This window comes from Hemitrygon akajei, chromosome 3, assembly GCF_048418815.1.
Source record: "Hemitrygon akajei chromosome 3, sHemAka1.3, whole genome shotgun sequence".
NCBI lineage: Eukaryota > Metazoa > Chordata > Chondrichthyes > Myliobatiformes > Dasyatidae > Hemitrygon > Hemitrygon akajei.
The window spans coordinates 178,587,815-178,606,558 of NC_133126.1; the positions used below are offsets into that span (position 1 = coordinate 178,587,815).

Sequence of the window (18,744 nt, forward strand, 5' to 3'; positions counted from 1 at the left end):
GCAGAGAGAGAGAGAAAAAAGGGGGGAATAAATAAATAAATAAGGGATGGGGTAAGAAGGGGAGGAGGGGCATTAACAGAAGTTAGAGAAATCAATGTTCATGCCATCAGGTTGGAGGCTGCCTAGACGGAATATGAGGTGTTGTTCCTCTAACTTGAGTGTGGCTTCATCTTGACAGTAGAGGAGGCCATGGATAGACATATCAGAATGGGAATGGGACGTGGAATTAAAACATGTGGCCACTGGGAGATCCTGCTTTCTCTGGCGTACAGAGTGTAGGTGTTCAGTGAAACAGTCTCCCAGTCTGCGTCGGGTCTCACCAATATATAGAAGGCTGCACTGGGAGCACCGGACACAGTATATCACACCAGCTGACTCACAGTAGTCGTTATCACAGTACAGAACAATTAAGAAGTAAAATTGCCGATGGCAGTAACTTGGGATCTAAAGGCAAAATTTACTAAGGGTTCTGATTGATCACACCAGAATGTACACAACTTAGTACGATGGGTGCATCCAATGACAATTGATGGAAACGTGGATTGATAGATTTTGGAGAAAGTGATGCAATAGAGGAACTTGCTACATAGATAAACATGAAAGTTTAGCATGTATAATGAGACAAGAAGCTTTTGATCTTTAACCTAGTTTAGATACATCCACATTTTTGATACCCTTATAATAAAGATATATTGATTCAGTCAAGTGGGAGATTACAACTGTGAAAAAAGACATGAAAAATTAGGGCTATTTTTAACCAGTGCGAAGTTTCAAAGATTCCCTGAAGAGAGTGTCAAAGTTTTGGACAATTAATGATGGAATAATAAATTATACGTAGTTATATTTCCCATGGAGTCTGGGAGAATCACTAGACAGATGGACTTATAACAATCAGTAAAAGAAACACATGGGAAGTTGGAATAAGATGTTCATTCATATGCAATCTTGACGGCTCACTGGGATTTAATTAGTGAGAAGTACATCTATCCATTTAAAAACTGGGATGCATCATTAGGGATGCCAGCCTTTCCAGATAGATCTTATCCTGACTGAACCATTGGGCAATTAACCTAAGCATAAAAAATCCTAATCTTCTGTGCCTCGGTGTCATATGCTAGCTAGCTAGCATGGAGGTTTGGTGTCTTCCAGGGTAACCAAACAAGAATGAAAAAGATAATGGATTTGCAAAGAGAGGTCTTTACCACTTTCCAGGAAGTCACAGTAGATTACGGTTCATTATGACACATCAAGACCAGTACATTTTGGCACAATTAAGCACTAGCCCAATTAGCTGAAGTTTCATGGCGATAAATGAGAGTTGGATGCAGTAATTAATTTGAATCATAAACACAAGAGATTCTGCAGATGCTGGAAATCCACAGTAACACACACAAAATGCTGGAGGGGTTCAGCACACCAGGCGGCATCGTTGGAAATGAAAAACCAGTTAATGGTTCAAACTGAGGCCCTTCATGAGGACTGGAAAGGAAGGGGAAAGAAGCCAGAAGAAGGTAGGGGGTGGGGAAAGAGGACAAACTAGAAGGTGAAGCCAGGTGGGTGGGGGAGGAAAGATGAAGTAAGAGGCTGGGAGGTGGAAAGTGGAAAAGGCAAAGGGCTGGAGAAGACAGAATCTGATAGAGGAGGAGAGTGCATCATGGGATAAAAGGGAGGCAGGGCACCAGGGGGAGCTGATAGGCAGGTGAGAAGAAGGGGTGAGAGGCCAGAGAGGTTAATTGAAGAGAGACGGGGGGGGGGGGGGGATATGTGGGAATTGATTAAATTGATGTTCATGCCATTAGACAATATGAGGAGTTGCTTTTCCAACCTGAGAGAGAGGCCTCATCATAGCAGAAGAGTTGGCCATAGATTGACATGTTGGAATGGGAATAGGGATAGGTATTAAAATGGTTTGCTACAAGGAAATTTCGATTTTTTGCAGATGGAGCAGAGATGCCTGACAAAGCAGTTCCCGAATCTACGCTGGGTCTCACTAACGTAGATTGGGAGCACCTCATATAGCAGACAACCCCAACAGATTCACAGGTGACGTATTGCCTCACCTGGAAGGTCTGTTTGGGGCTCTGAATGAAGGTGAGGGAGAGGTGAATGAGCAGGTGTAGCATTTCTGCTGCTTGCTCCTTAAGTGCCAGGAGGGAAATTAGTGACAAGAAAAAATGAACAAGGGAATCATGGAAGGAGCGATCCCTGCAGAAAGCAAAGAGTTGGGATTGGCGGGGGGAGGGGGGTGGGGAGGTAAAGATGTATGTGGTAGTAGGGATGTGGAGGCTCAAGGGGTGGTAGGTGAGAACAAGAGGAACTCTATCCCTGTTAAGGTGGCTGGAAGATGGGGTGAGTATGAACATCCGGGAAACGGAGGTGAGACATGTGAGAGCAGCATAAATGGTGGAGGAAAGGAAACTCTGTTCTTTGAAGATGGAGGACACCTTTGATGTCAAGGGAAGGAAAGCCTTATCCTAGCAACAGATGCAGCAGAGACAAAGGGGCATTTTTAGAGAAGATAGGTTGGGAAGAGGTATAGTCAAGATAGTCATGGGAATCGGTAGGTTCACAGATATCAGTGGTCAGTTTTATCTCCAGAAATGGAGACAGAGATTGAGAAAGGGGAGAGAGCTGTCAGAAATGGACCAAGTTAGAGACAAAGTTTATGAAATTGACAAGCTCAGCATGGGTGCATAAAGCAGCACCAATGGAATCATCACTACAATGCAGAAAGAATTGGGGATCATTTCCAATTCCACCAGATGGAGGAGGGTGCTGGTGGATGGGAACTGCTCAGGTCTGTTGTCAAGAAAGAAGCATAGATCTTTTAAGGCCTTTGTGAATTTTAATCACTCCAGATTGACTTCCTCAAAAAATTGAAAGTTTACTGAATTACAACATACTGGAACAGCAAGTACAACTTGAAACTAGTGGTCACATCATCTGTTTAAATACACCTATTGCAAAACATCAGGAATTAAACCTCAAAAAAACATAAGTTTCAAAGAATTGTAAAACCCAAAACACCAGTGTCAAGGATTCTCAGAGTAACACTCTGAATTGTTTGCTTTAGCTGAATAGGCTCATTTACTCTGAAGTAGAGGTTAAAGAGATCTCACAAGCATGAAAAATTTCTGTACAGGAAGCTATGAGAGATCTGAAAATATTTAATTTCTGAGAGTCTCTATTATCCATCAAACAACAGTATAGAGTATGTTTTGGAGCTAAACCATATGGTACCTGCCTTGTGATTGAGAAAGGATATTTAAATTTATGTTTTTGAGAACTACGAATCAGAAACAGCAAATTAAGTAACATGTTCTTTATGGATGTGTTTTTATTATATGATGCATGATAGAATCTTTGATAATGACAATAACTATAAAACAGAAACAGGCCCTTCCCCTCACCTTGAACCATCCATCTGCATCCAGATTATAGAGCTCTCCCTATGCTTCCCACCCATGTACCTATCCAAATGAAACCACATCCATCAACCTCAGTGGAAAAAGCCTGTTTGCATTTACCCTATCTATACCCCTCAGTTATATATACCTCTATAAAATCTCCCCTCATTCTTATATGTTGTAGGGAATAAAGTCCTAACCTACTTAACTTTTCCCTGTAGCTTAAATCCTCAAGTCTCGGTAACATCCTTGCTAATTTTCTCTGCACTCTTTCAATCAATCTTATTTACATCTTTCCTGTGATAGGTGACCAAAACTGCACACAAGATTAGGCCTCACCAACATTTTATACAATTTCAATATAACATCCCACCTCCTGTACTCAATACATTGATTTATGAAGGTCAATGTTCCAAAAGCTTTCTTTACAACCCTATCTACCAAAGACACTACTTGCAATGAATTATGGATCTGTAATCCCAGATCCCCCTATTCTACCACAAACTTCAGCATGCTGTTGTTCATTGTGTAAGACTTTGCCTAGTTGGTCCTCCCGAAGTGTAACACCTCGCACTTGCCTACATTAAATTCCATCCGCCATTTTTCAGCCCATTTTCCCAGCTGGTCCAGATTCTGCTGCAAGCTTTGAGAGTCTTCCTCGCTATCCAGTACACCCCCAATCTTGCTGTCATCCTCAAATTCACTGATCCAGTTTACCACATAATCATCCAGATCATCGATATAGATGACAGCAATGATTCATATGGCACTCCTCTAGTTACAGGCCTCCAATCAGTGATGCAACCACTTGCTGGCTTCTCCCAGGAAGCCAATGTCTAATACGATTTACTTCCTCATCTTGACTGCCAAGTGACTGAACCTTCTTGACCAACCTCCCATGAGGAACCTTGTTAAAGGGCTTTGCTAATGTCCATGTAGGTAACATCCATCACCTTGCCTTCATCAACTTTCCTGGTAACTTTCTCAACAAACTAAGATTGGTTAGACATGACCTACCACACACAAAGCCATGCTGACTATCCCTAATCACTCCCTGTCTATCAAAATATTTCTATATCTGGTCCATTAGAGTACCTTCCAATAACTTTCTCACTACTGATGTTAGGCTCACCAGCCTGGCTTATTCTTAGAGCTTTTCCTATACAACGGAACAGATTAGCTATCCTCCAATCCTCCAGCACCTCACCCATGGCTAAGGATGTTTTAAATATCTCTGCTAGGTCCCCTGCAATTTCTGCACTAGCCTCCCACAGGATCTGAGTGAACACCTTGTAAGGGCCTGGGAATTTATCTACCCTAATTTGCCACAAGACAGCAAACACCTCCTCCTATATAATCTGTATAGGGTCCATGACCTTGCTGCTGCTTTGCCTCACTTCTATAGACTCTGTGTAATACAGGTTCAATAAGTCCAATTAAAATCTTCCCTACCTCTTTTGGAAAAAGTGCATTTGGAGATTAATAAAGAACTTTGAGGACGAGAGGATTTCAAGAGCTGAAAATAGAGTCAAACAAAAGGACATTAAGAAAAAATGTACTCAGTATTAAAGCTTCAAACTCACATTTCACCAATAGACAATGAAATATTTATTAATCATTAACTAGTGTACTTACATCACACAAAGCTGAAGTTGCTTGAAACTTTTTATTTAGGATCACTGAAGAGAATATTGGATTTCCAATTAGGATTTTAAATCTGTAAGTGTTTCCAATTCCCCAATATGCACTACAAAGTCTAATCAAGTGTATAATAGATGAAAAATAGCTTGCTTGAAGATTAGTTCATAATTACAAAAACTAAAGAGTGTTAGAATAAAGGGGTATACTTGATGTATACATTTCAGTGAAAGGTTACAAAGAGAAAAATCAAAATACAATTTTATAACTGCAGTATTTACATTATGAATCTATTGTAGCATCACAATGAGCTCAGTGTCCTGAAGAATACTTCCAAAAATGAGTAATTCTCCCCCCCATGCTCAGGGTACATTCTATCTAAATATCAGAGTATCCCAAGATACAGGGCTGGACCATACGTGTAGGTAGCCTCATGGAAGGGTAGTCGGATAAGTGACAAGAAATAGGGTGGGAGGCAGGGGGTTGGTTGGTGCAGAGAGAGGGAAAAAATAACAGCATTTGGCAGCCACCCTTGGCACCATGTGTTCTTGAATCATGAGTATTGGAAATCTAGGGGCCATTAATGTACAGATTATAACAATGGATGGGCAGATGGAGAATGAAAAAATGTGGAAAGGTGAGAAATTCTTTATTGAAAAGAGGGCGTGAAAGTAGTGCTGCTCATAAATTTAGAGCAGAGAATCTTAGGACAGTTTAGGGATAGATGGGAAATAAATGGGAACAGATTTTAAAAAGTATATTTTTACAGTTTTGTTTCAAGCTTTCTTTGTGATTGGTTTCACTGTGCACCTTCTTTAAACTTTTCCTTAGACCAAAGCATCTTTTAGAATGGATTATAAGCAGACCAAGATCTCCATTATGAGCGCATTCAAAGGCGTTAATATCTGCTTCGGGGATGGGCAAAGGACACCCCTGCTTTCATCTTACTCACTATGGTAAGTGGGGTACATCCTGCTGGCCATTATGAGCACTCGAATTTATACCACTGAAAGAAAAATGGATCCCTCATGGCTCAATTTCTAAAAACAAGTACAATATGTAATAAAGTTATAATCTCTTACCAAACAATTTTATCTATCATGAGACAAAGGATTAAGGCCCCCATGTGGTATGTGAGCAGGAAATATAAATGACCATGCAGCAAACAGCTTTCTATTGCATGCACCAACTATGTATGCAACTTTCCATTTACAACGCAAGCTCTGATTCTGGCACATCTTCGCTTTTATTCTCAACTCTTTGTCGTCTTCGACTGATCTTTTTCTGTAACTGAAGTTTGTTGGTGAAGAAGATCTCTTTCCAACCAATCTCCAAAGCCAAAGCTTGCATTTCAGGGGTTATGGTATCGCAATATCGCAACACAATTTGTTCCCAGAGTTCATCTGTATTGCACGTCTGTAGAGAAAACAGAAAAATTTGTTGTGCGACAAAAATCCATTTTGCATACCTAATTTATCCCGCTATATGTTTCTAAGCATAAGCATTCTTTACCCTATTCAAAGAAGTCAGACTAGATTGGATTGGCTAGCATTACGCACACATGGACACAAGAGGCTGAGGAGTGACCTTGCAGAGGCATAGTATTATGAGGGTTAGAAAGCCTGATAGAATGTCTTTCCCAGGGCACAGCAGACTAAAACTGAAGTTTAAGGTGTGAAGTAATAAACTTAAACATGAACTGACGGGTATCTTTTTGCACAGAGATGGATAATTGGAAAGAAATGGCATAAGTTGTTGTAGAGGCAGAAATTATTTATTTAGAGCTGTACCACCCAGCAAGGCCCCAATTTATTCCTAGCCTAAACACAGAACAATTTACAATGACCAATTAACATTTCAAACAGTACGCATTTGGATAATGGGAAAGAAAACCATGTAGTCATAGAGAAGATACAAACTCCTTACAGGCAGTGGTGGGATCAAACCTGTCGCTAGTACTGTAAAACATTGTACTAACCACTACACTACCACGCCACCCCCAGATTATTATTACAATGTTTGAAAAGCATTTGGACAGGTACTTGAAAGAAGTAGGCATTACGGTCAGTGTGCACAAGGTAGGCTCTTTCTATACAGTACATTTCATTAATTGTCAGATTAAAAAAAAAGTATTTTGATCCAGCTGTGTATAAAACTAATATCACAAGGCAAGAAAGATGCTGAAAAAACAGGAATGGATATCTGCATGTCTTGACCATCATGCCGAGTCAATGAATAGTTTAAGGGAATAAAATAAAACAGTAGTGCCCGTATGCCTCCTTTAATTCAATATGGTATGTAATAATATCATGATTAGTTATTTGTAATGTCCAAACTCCATACCAATCCCTTAAAATGAAAATTTATTAACCCCATCCTTAAGCAGATTAAGTAACTGAGCCCTCATATGTGTCTGGGATAGAGAATTCTAAAGGTTACACAATCAGGAACAGGAGCAAAGTGAGAAATCCAAAGTAAGGAGTCCAAGTGGGCATGCTAAGATCTAGATCTAGTTTGATCACGCCTCATTCTCCATGCACCGGTAATCAAGTCAAACTGGGCTGAATTTGGAGAGAGTTTCAAGGGAATGCAAAGGACAAGTAATAACATTGGCTCTGAATAAAGCTTTGGCTGCATTGTGAAACTGCAGTGCAAAAGTGGCTCAAAACCATTGTTACTATCTGATAGTAACTGGCTGGCAATTCAAATTATGCTCTCTCTTTCAAACAAGTACAAGTAGTTGCATCGCTCTCTTTCTCTTTTTCTCCAGATACCTTTTTAGCATAACTTACAAGTCTTCACTAATTTTGTCTTCATCACTAAAATTCACTGCTTTGTATCCTAATGGACCAAGGAGCATTTGGGGTTGTAGGTGAAGTGTAAGTTGTGATTTCAGCCATTGGGGAAGTTGGAGCCCTTGAAGCCATTGGAGGCTGAAGGCTGAGGTTGGAGGACTGTTTGTGTGTGAGTGGATGGATGGATGGGTGGGTTGAAGCATTCAACCATCAGGGTCCTGAACCAGCATGGATAACTTCACTCACCTCAACATTAAACTGATTCCAAAACCTATGGACTCACTTTCAAGGACTCTTACAACTCATGTTCACAGTATTTATTTGTTTATTTGTATGTTTATTTTTTGTTCTTGCATAGTTAGTCTTCTTATGCACATTAGCTGTTTGTCAGTTAATTTATTCCATTGTATTTCTTTGTTCTATGCCTGAAAGAAAATGAATCTCAGGGTAGTATATGGTGACATATACGTACTTTGATAATAAATCTAATATGAACTTTGTCTTGCTGTTCTTACAGGTGCTTGTAAACATTTTGTAATACTATGTTGACACTGGAATGTGTGGTGATGTTTGTGGGCTGTCCCCACCACATCATTAGGTTGTGTTGGTTGCTAACACAAACAACATATTTCACTGTATGTTTCAATGTACATGTGATACACAAATGAATCTGAATCTTGGAATACATTAAAACTGAAGGAATGTGCAGAATGGAGACTCGAAGAAAATGAAATAAAATGAAATTGAAGGCGAATCACCAGAGACAGTTCACTAATACTTTTGGAGGTGTAAAAGGGGCTTTGGAAGCTTTCCATATCCTTACTTTCAGAAGAATCAAGATTAAAAGGATGTGTAATGCAATTTTGAAATGGGGAAAAATAAAGAAATGCTGCAGGAACTCAGTGGGTGGGGGTTGAAAGCACCTGTGGGTGTGGGGAGCAAAGATTCAATGTCTTGGGTCATGACCATGAATCAGAAGTGAGAACGGAGAGCCTTGAAATAAGTTTAAATGAAATGTCTCCTGATAGATCACAATGATATTTGGAACGGAGGGCATGAGACATCAAGAAAATTCAATTTATGCAAAAAAATTAAGTCTAATTTTTACCATTGTGCATATCAATTAAAATAATGTGCTGAGCTTAAAATGATGTTGTAAAATCCTTTGCAACACTACAGGATACTGAAGAAGCTCAGCAACTTGGGCAGTATTTCACTATTTCAGGCCAATACCCTTCATTAGGACTGATGTCATCTGTGTGTGTTGCTCAAGATTTCCAGCAACAGCAAAATCTCTTCCGTCTGTGGTCATATAATTATTTGGTCTTTTGACAATATAAAAACCAATGGAGTGAAAACAGTCGACTGCATGAGGAACACACACAAAATGCTGGTGGAACGCAGCAGGCCAGGCAGCATCTATAGGAAGAAGCAATGTCAACGTTTCGGGCCAAGACCAAACGTCGACTTTGCTTCTTCCTATAGATGCTGCCTGGCCTGCTGTGTTCCACCTGCATTTTTGTGTGTTGCTTGAATTTCCAGCATCTGCAGATTTCCTCGCAACTGCATGAGGTACTTAATGTAATTTTGACAGTGATCTGAAACCTTACTCTTGCCAGGCTGGCCCCAACAGAAGTTGTATTCCTGTGGATATTGAACTATTTCTTTTGTTTCAAAATTCTGAGAAGCATATCAGTAGCCCCCTCTGTTGGTGACAGTAATGTTGCACTCAAAATTGTCCTCACTGATATGATGTTTGTACTCAATTAAAATATATTTATATCAAGTGTCTTTCTGCTAATCAAATGAGAAGGTACACTTGTTAAAACAACTCTGGACATCCATGACTCTCTAGTTTATTCTGTGAACTACAACTTTTAGCTTCAAATGAGCAGGTAGATCTTCACTCTCTTTTGCAAAAACTGAATAGAAAATACTGCATTATCTCAGCTCTAAGTCAATGCTTATGCTCTGATATGAACCTCTTTCCAAACTACTTCATAACCCGAATAGAATTTCCTTCTATTACTTATTCTCCTTGTGCCTTTATCTAGATTCTCTCTATTAATTTGCTGATGATACAACCATTGTTGGTAGAAGCAACACCACACAAAATGCTGGTGGAACGGAGCAGGCCAGTCAGCATCTATAGGAAGAAGCACTGTCGATGTTTCGGGCCAAGACCCTTCATAGGGGTCTCGGCCAAAATGTCGACAGTGCTTCTTCCTATAGATGCTGCCTGGCCTGCTGTGTTCCACCAGCATTTTGTGTGTGTTGCTTGAATTTCCAGCATCTGCAGATTTTCTCGTGTTTGCATTGTTGGTAGAATCTTGGATGAAGACGAGAGGGTGTACAGGAGCGAGATATACCAGCTAATGGAGTGGTGTCGCAGCAGCAACCTTGCATTCAACGTCAATAAGACGAAAGAGCTGATTGTGGACTTCAGGAAGGGTAAGACGAAGGAACACATACCAATCCTCAGAGGGATCAGATTGGAAAGAGTGAGCAGTTTCAAGTTCCTGGGTGTCAAAATCTCTGTGGACCTAACCTGGTCCCAAAATATTGATGCAGCTATTAAGAAGGCAAGACGGTGACTATACTTCATTAGGAGTTTGAAGAGATTTGGTATGTCAACAAAAACACTCAAACTTCTATAGATGTATCATGGAGAGCATTCTGACAGGCTGTATCACTGTCTAGTATGGGTTGGCTACTGCACAGGACTGAAAGAAGCTGCAGAGGGTTGTAAGTTTAGTTGGCTCCATCTTGGGTACTAGCCTACAAAGTACCCAGGACATTTTCAAGGAGCGGTGTCTCAGAAAGGCAGCTTCCATTACTAAGGACCCCCAGCATCCAAGGCATGCCCTTCTCTTATTGTTACCATCAGGTAGGAGGTAGAGAAGCCTGAAGGCACACACTCAGCGATTCAGGAACATCCTCTTCCCCTCTGCCATTGGATTCCTAAATGGACATCTAACCTGTGAACCTCACTTTTTAAATATATATTATTTCTGTTTTTGCACAATTTTTAATCTATTTAATATAAAAATAAATATTTTCTTCTATATTATGTATTGCATTGAACTGCTACAGCTAAGTTAATTAATTTCATGACACATGCCAGTGTTAATAAACCTGATTCTGAAGTGCATGCAAGCTCTTTGCTTCTCTCTTTCATAACAACATAGACGACGACTACTTGGCCCAACTGATCTGTACTGGCCAGCAATCCCAGTCCCTCACTTATTTCCCTGCGGTCGATTCTTTCACTCATGTGCATTAATAATAGGAATATCTGTGATGAGAAAATGCAGCAAAGGTTCACCAGATTGATTCTTGGGATGATGGTTTTGTCATATGAGGAAAGATTAAGAGGGATAGGCCTGTACTCTGAGTTTGAAATCAATATATTTACAAAAACCTTGCTACATTTCTAGATTAAGGGAATCAAGGAATCCAAGTTTTATGCAGGAAGGTGGCACCAAAGTAAATGATCAACCACAATCTTATTGAATGAGAAAGTAGGCACAAGGGGAAATGACCTATTCCTGCTGTTATTTTTTAAGTTCTAATTCAGCAAAATTGGTGAAAAATGTTCTGGGGATAAAAGGCATTCTTCTTTAGAACCTTCCAGCATGATTGATAGCAACTACATTAATTTACTCTTTTACACTGTGTGCATAGTCTCCATGGCTTAAACACAGATTCTAATTTGATAACCGTCAATATTTGGAGTCATAGTGAAACAGGCTCGAGTAACCAATGATTTGCCCTCCTCTTGGTCACTGTACGCAATATATTAGGAAACCTAAATTATTCCAATTTTTCAGGCTCATGAAATATTAGTGATTTAACAACAAAAATAATCTTACCTGTTTAAACTTTCTGGATGCTTGGGAAAGTCTGGCGATGTCCTCAAGCTCCAAAAATGAAATTATATAAAGAAGCAAGTCTTTAGGGAGACGTTCAAGATAATCAAACTGCTGATGACACAGGTTACAAACGTACTTGAGGGTATCATTGCCGAAAATTAGAGCAACATGAACTAAGGTTTAACACACAACAAGAAAGTAATTTAGAAATTTTTCTGCAATAATTATAGGGTTACATCTTGAAATTTAGTATTGGGATCACAATGCACTTATTAACTTGTGGCTGCTTGCAAAGCATAAGAAGCATATCAATATCAAGCTGCCCGTTTGTTTTAGAACATAAAATGGTACAGCACAGTATGGGTCCTTCAGCTCACTAGAACCCTATTCAATGATCAATCTAACCCTTCCTTCCAACATACCCCATAACCCTCTACTTTTCTTATTTACGAATTTATCTTCCAAAGAATCTCTTAAGTATCCTAATTGTATCTGCTTCTACCACCACCACCAGCGGTATGTTCCAGGCACATACCACTCTTTGCGTAAAAAAAATCCTACCTCACTCAACCCTTCCTCATTAGACATGTTCTCTAATCCAGGCAGCATCCTGGTAAATGTTCTCTGAGCCCTCTCTACAGCTTCTACATCCTTCCTATAATGAGATGACCACAAACGAACGCTATACTTCAAGTATTGTGTTCTTAAATTATTTCAGAATGCATTTGCTACAAAGCATGTGATTGGTCGGGTACATCAGGAGCTCATCTCATGAATGGCTGGAACTATTTAAAGCTAGCCTGGCTGCAGTAATGACAATTAGCCCGCATTCCTTAAAGGAGATTGAATTACAGTTTGAAACAAGTGTTTTACAAATGTATCTGACCTTAAAAACATTGAGGAATGCCACAACATGGTTTAGAACAGGGTCCAAGGCTTTCTGACTCTGCCAAAAAGGTCTTGGTGAAGAAAAGTGGAAAGCACAAGAGAGATGATGCATTTTAGAAGCTCCCAGGCATAAAATAATAAGGAAGTTAGAACAGGAAGTTATTAAGGACAATGCTATGAATCAAGTCCTGTGGACTTGAGTACCAGATTTACAATGACATCACACAAGTGGTCAAAGTCAACACTACCCTTTTATTACCTGCTTTTCCTGCTTTTGGGAATACTTTCAATCTCAAATTTCAACTAAATCTACAAAAAACTCTAACCATTGAATGTTATGCCTGTTGATTTTCACTTACCCCTTGTCATCCCTATGTTATTGCAACATCCTCAGTAAGCTCTGTGTAAATTTGGATCAGTTTTGCAAGTCTGATTGTATGAAAGCACTAAGATTGGAAAGATTAATAAAGGTTAATATTTTAACTTCAAACTGATCAAAGTTTGTAATGCCAGTTTGTAGTTTTTCTCCAACAATTGTTTGCTAAAACTAAGAACCTGAACTTCAAGATGGCGGCGCAACGCAGCGCGCAGTGGCCACTCCAGGAATGAATATCTGTTATCTGTAAGTAGGGGCCATGTACAATCCTGATTTGATGGAGACGGATGTGTGAAGCACGGAGGAACATCTGGTGGAACTTTTGAAATGCCTGTTTCGCTGCCGCTGCTACTATGCGATCGGAGAAATCTCCGGGAGGAAGGCCCCGAATCCTCGGCTTTGCCTGTTGCTTGGCGGACGGTGCCGGGGTCGAAGCGCTCGGCAGAGATGGTGCTCGGTGCTCGGAGGGCTGGTCAGAGGCTCAAAGTTTTCGGACGGACTCGGAGTTGGCTGTGGTCGGAGCTCCCAAAGTGCTGTATCGGCAAGCTGCAGCGCTGGAGGTTCATGGCAGGAAGAGTTTTTCTTCCTTCTACTGTCTGCGTGAGATGATGGGCTGTCGGGACTTTGAGACTTTCTTTTAAACCGTGCATGGACTGCTCTTTATCAGATTACGGTATTGCTTTGCACTGTTGAAACTATGTGTTATAATTATGTGGTCTTTGTCAGTTAGTCTTGTATCAATTATGGTATTGTCTGCACTGTTGAAACTATATGTTAACTATATGTAACTATGTGGTTTGTGTATGTCTTGTAGCTTTAAGTTTGTCTGATGGGTTTGCAATTCCTTTCTGGGGAACATGCTAAGAAGGTAGCGCAATATCGATACGCAGCAGCCTCTCTGGACTCTAGACTGGGGACTACCAAACGTTATGTGGTTTTTCTTGTGTGGTCTGTTTTGTGCTTTTTCGTGATATCATTCCGGACAACGTTGTCTCATTTTTTAAATGCATTGTATTTGTGGTTTATAAATGACAATAAACTGAATCTGAATCTGAATCTATTTATATGCTTCCTAACACAGTGAAAATTTTTTGCTTTGTGGAATTGACAATGCTTCAAAACTTTTCAAGAAAAAAAAGAAAATCATAAAGCCTCTCTATTCCAAAATTGTACTAGTTTAATGTTAATCCATGAAAGATTTATTTAGAAATTCTAGTGCAAAAAACTTCATTTGCAACTGTTGTCCAAGGTTCTGGGCATAAATGATCATGCTTTACACATTTTCAGAGTCAAAAATGTGCTGCCCAGTATTATTTGATGTTGAAGTCAGGGAATCAGTGGTTCTAGGACCCTAACTGGGAAGGGAATGAGCAGAGAGACAGAGAAGGAGGGAGTGGAAAAAAACTGAGTTTCTCAAGAGATGGATCAGGGCAATAAAATCACTTGTCAGCAAACACTAGGAATTTCAGGATTATAGAAACAAAAACAGTCTCAAAGAATTTGCTGTGGACCAAATTATTTACCAATTTATCTCCTTAGTTTAAATTGTTTTGTAAGCATTGTGCATTTATATCATCTATTTGTGCTCAATATTCATTTGAAAATATACAGGCAATGATAAAGAAAGAGAAACAATATTAAAGGTCAAGATCTTGTCATTGCATGAAGAACGAAACATCAAAGGAAGTCCAAATAGAAAAATTCACTATCTTAAACCAATGACCCCTTTTTCATTGGTTTTGCTGCAGAAGTAAAATTTGCAATGATTCACCTGGCAATCATAAAATTCACCTATATCTCTATGAAACTGCAACATTGGGGGAATAAAAAGGTTTAAACCCATCTATACTACCCAGAATAACAAAGTGCACAAAAAGGTAAAAGGACTCAAAGACCCTAAGACATAGGAGCAGAATTAGATCATTCAGCCCATCAAATCTCCTCCGCAATTCCATCATGGCTGCATTATTATCCCTTTCAAACCAATCCTCCTGCCTTCTCCACATAACCTTTAATACCCCTGATTAATCAAGAACTGATCAATCTCGGACTTAAATATGCCCAATGGCATGATATGCACAGCCATCTACTGCAAAGAATTCCACAGACTTGCCACCCATGGGTAATGAAATTCCTCCTCTTCCCTTCTCTAAATGGACATTCCTCAATTCTGAAGCTGTGCCCTCTGGCTTAGACTCCCTCACTATAGGAAACATTCTCTCCACAATCACTCTATCCAGAGCTTTCAATATTTGATAGGTTTCAATGAAATTCCTCCTTCATTCTTCTAAACTCCAGTGAGTAGTTGCTCAGAGCCATCAAATACACCTCATATGTTAACACTTTCATTCCTGAGATCATTCTTGTGAACTTCCTCTTGACACCCTCCAATATCAGCATATCCCTTCTTAGATAAGGTGCCCAAAACTGCTCACAATACTCCAAATGCAGTCTGACCAATACCTTACAAAACCTCAGCATTCCATCCTTGCTTTTGCATTCTAGTGCTCTTGAAATGAATGCTAACATTGTATTTGCCTTCCTTATCACTAACTCAACTTGCAAGTTAACCTTCAGGGAATCCTGTATGATGACCCCCAAGTCCTTCTGCATTTCTGGTTTTTGAATTTTCCCCCCATTTATCTAAACAATCAAAACCTTTATTCAAATAAAAACACAAAATGCTGGCAGAACTCAGCAGGCCAGACAGCATCTATGGGGTTTCGGCCTGAAACGTCATCACTACCTCCTCCCATAGATGCTGTCTGGCCTGCTGAGTTCTGCTAGCATTTTGTGTTTTTTATTTATTTCCAGCATCTGCAGATTCACTCGTACACCTTTATTCCTTCTGCCAAGGTGCATACCCATGCATTTCCCTACATTATATTCCATCTGTAACATCTTTGTCTATTCCCCAATCTTTCTAAGACCCTCTACAGACATCCTGCTTCCTCAACACTACTTGTCCCTTCATCCATCTTTGTATTGCTGTAAACTTGGCCACAAAGCCATCAATTAATTCATCCAAATCATTGACATACAACGTGAAAAGAAGCAGACCCAACACCAACCCCTGTGACACACCAGTAGACACCGGCAGTCAACCAAAAAAGGTCCCTTTTATTCCCAGTCTTTACCCCCTTCCAGTCAGCCAATCTTCCATAAACATGGGCTCTTATTTTGTTATTCAGCTTCATATGTGGTATCTTGTCAAAAGGCTTCTGAAAATTCAAATAAACAACATGCACTTACTCTCCTTTGTCTATCGTGCCTGTTACTTCCTCAAAGAACTCCAACAGATTCGTCAGGCAAAATTTCTCCTTTAGAAAACCATGCTGACATTGGCCTACTTTATCATATGCCTCCAAGTACCCTGAAACATCATTCTTAGTAATAGACTCCAATATCTTTCCAATCACTGAAGCCAGGCTAACTGGCTCCCTCTCTTCTTAAAAGGATCTTGACAGCTTTCTTATACTAGTAGCTCTTCAAGCTCTGATTATTCTGGATCTCAGTGAAGGTCTGTCAAGACCACATTGGCTCTATGTCAAAGAAACTCAGTGAATTCTGCTTCAAATCACTCTCCCTATAGCCCACCATATTTCTGGTTTATCTGCAAACAAATTCATTTTATATCCTTTTGTTCTTGATTCTCTATCAATGGCAGTAGTTTCTCTCCAACTACTCCATTGATAACTTTCAGGATTTAAGTATCTCTAGTATTGAGAGTACAAAATGCCATAGGCAATTTAAACATCTTTGGTATATAAGCATTTAAGGTCATCAGCTCACTCCCAATGCTTAACATCAAGCTGGGGCAGGGAAATCATCTTGCTCTGCAGAAGCTAGCTGCTCTTCTCACCAGGCCATATTGTCCATTTAATTGAGATAAAGATAGTAATGGAAATTTAATAAAAAAAATGCAGATGCCAATAATCTGAAATATATCTTGGCCCTACTGCCTTTTGTCAGAAATGAGAAAGCGAATTACAAGTTTGTTTCTGGCAGGGGAGAAATTGTAGAGAGGGGTGGTGGGGTAAGGATATGGAGACAGAGAAAGAGAAAGAGTGAACATGCAAATGGAACAGGTAGAAATCTTGTCAGAAAGCAGATAATTATATTGTTGAAGTCACTGCTGAATTTACTTGAAAGATTAATTATTTTCCCACACATTTTCTAACCTGCTGAGTTTTTCCAGTTTTTTTTTGTTTTAATTTCAGATTTCCAGTATCTCCAGTTCTTTTGACTTGTTTGAATTTACTATTGAATTTGCTGCAACTTCTCATCCAGGATTGTCAAAACATTAAAATGTTCTACCAGAAAGCAAAAATTTCAACCTGTCCTTTTCACTTGGTTTGCCCTTAGTGGTTTTTCCCGATAACACCTTCCCCATTTTCTCTGCTACTGACAACTTCTTATGTTGTACGATAAGATGGACTCTTGACCTCACAATGTGCCTCATCATGGCCTTGCTCCTTATTATCTACATGCACTACATTTTCTCTGTATCTGCTACACTATGTTCTGCATTGTTATTGCTTTACCCTTGTACTATTTTGACATACTGAAGTGATGAAATGATCATGTGGATGGCATGCAAAACAAAGATTTGCCCACATACCCTGGTAAATGTGATAATAATAAACCAATTTACTAAATTAACTCATATCTCTTTCTTTTTCCTCATTCTGACAAGGAATGTAGAACAGAAGTGTGTGCTCTTTCTCTCTCCACAGATGCTGCACAGTTGCTGAGTTTTTTTCTGCATTTTCCATTCTAACATGAGTAATGGAAGGGCAAGTGTCTCTACACTCCAAACACCAACATAGCATACCCACAACTTATTAACCCTAACTGTACCTCTTTAAGAAGCAGCAACTATACAATCTGATTTCTAGGCTGTCATCTCACACCTCATCCAATATAGCATTAGCAACATTAGTTTCACTTAGTAGCACCGACAAATTTGAGAATTTTGAATTTCAAGTAGCATCATAAACTGATCAGCAATGCATCCACTGAAGGACTACCAGAATTTCCTCATCTGCTATCCCCATGCTCCCACCTAAATTAGGGTTAGCCTTCCACAAGTAGACAAAATAAAGTAAAAGCAGAGGTACAACATTTGGATCCTCAACCCTGGTCATCACTCAATATGATCCTGGCTGATCTACTCTGGCCTCAACTCCTGTTCTATGGCAGTTCCCTGAAACGCCTCAATTCCCCAATCTTCCGAAAATGTCTCTACCTCCATATTAATTATTTCATACATTCTGGACCTTGCAACCCTCTCTGAAAAGAAAAATCTCTTCCCAGTCCTTTGTTTTGTAATTATGTTCCCTTGTCCCCTGCTACTAGTGAAAACATCTATAGAGTTTTCTAAAGTTATGAGGGACAGAAATAGATAGATAGACAGAGTATGTTTTGCTAGTCTAGAACTAGAGGACACAGGTTTAAAGTGAGAGGTGAGATCTGAGTGGTAGGTTTATTCCCCCACAGTACACACAGGATGGTGGTTATCTGGAACACATTTTCAAAGAAGATGGTGGATGCAGGTTCAATCATAACATTTGGATAGATGGAGGATAGGAAAGGCATACAGGGATTTAGACAAATGTGATGGTGGGCATGGACAAGATGAGCTGGAAGGGCCTTTATCAGTGCTGTATAATTCTATCTTAACTCTGTAACACTCCCTCAGGATCTTCTGCTTCACTAAGATTACACATCTTTCTTTTAAGAAATAATACAATCTCCAAATTCTCCAA

The 18,744-nt window shown here is 39.7% G+C and overlaps 1 protein-coding gene across 2 annotated transcripts in view; it reads right to left on the minus strand.

Moving 5' to 3' along the window:
* Positions 1-4,995: 4,995 nt before the first annotated feature.
* LOC140725677 (F-box only protein 36-like) overlaps positions 4,996-18,744 on the minus strand; it is a 66,070-nt gene continuing 52,321 nt past the window's right edge. For both annotated transcript variants that reach the window (XM_073041482.1, XM_073041481.1), the window contains 2 exons: positions 11,713-11,885; positions 4,996-6,461 (listed from right to left, as the gene is read on the minus strand). In XM_073041482.1, the coding sequence (XP_072897583.1) occupies positions 6,255-6,461; positions 11,713-11,885 (380 nt within the window). In that variant the 3' untranslated portion in view covers positions 4,996-6,254. The remainder of the gene's footprint in view (positions 6,462-11,712; positions 11,886-18,744) is intronic.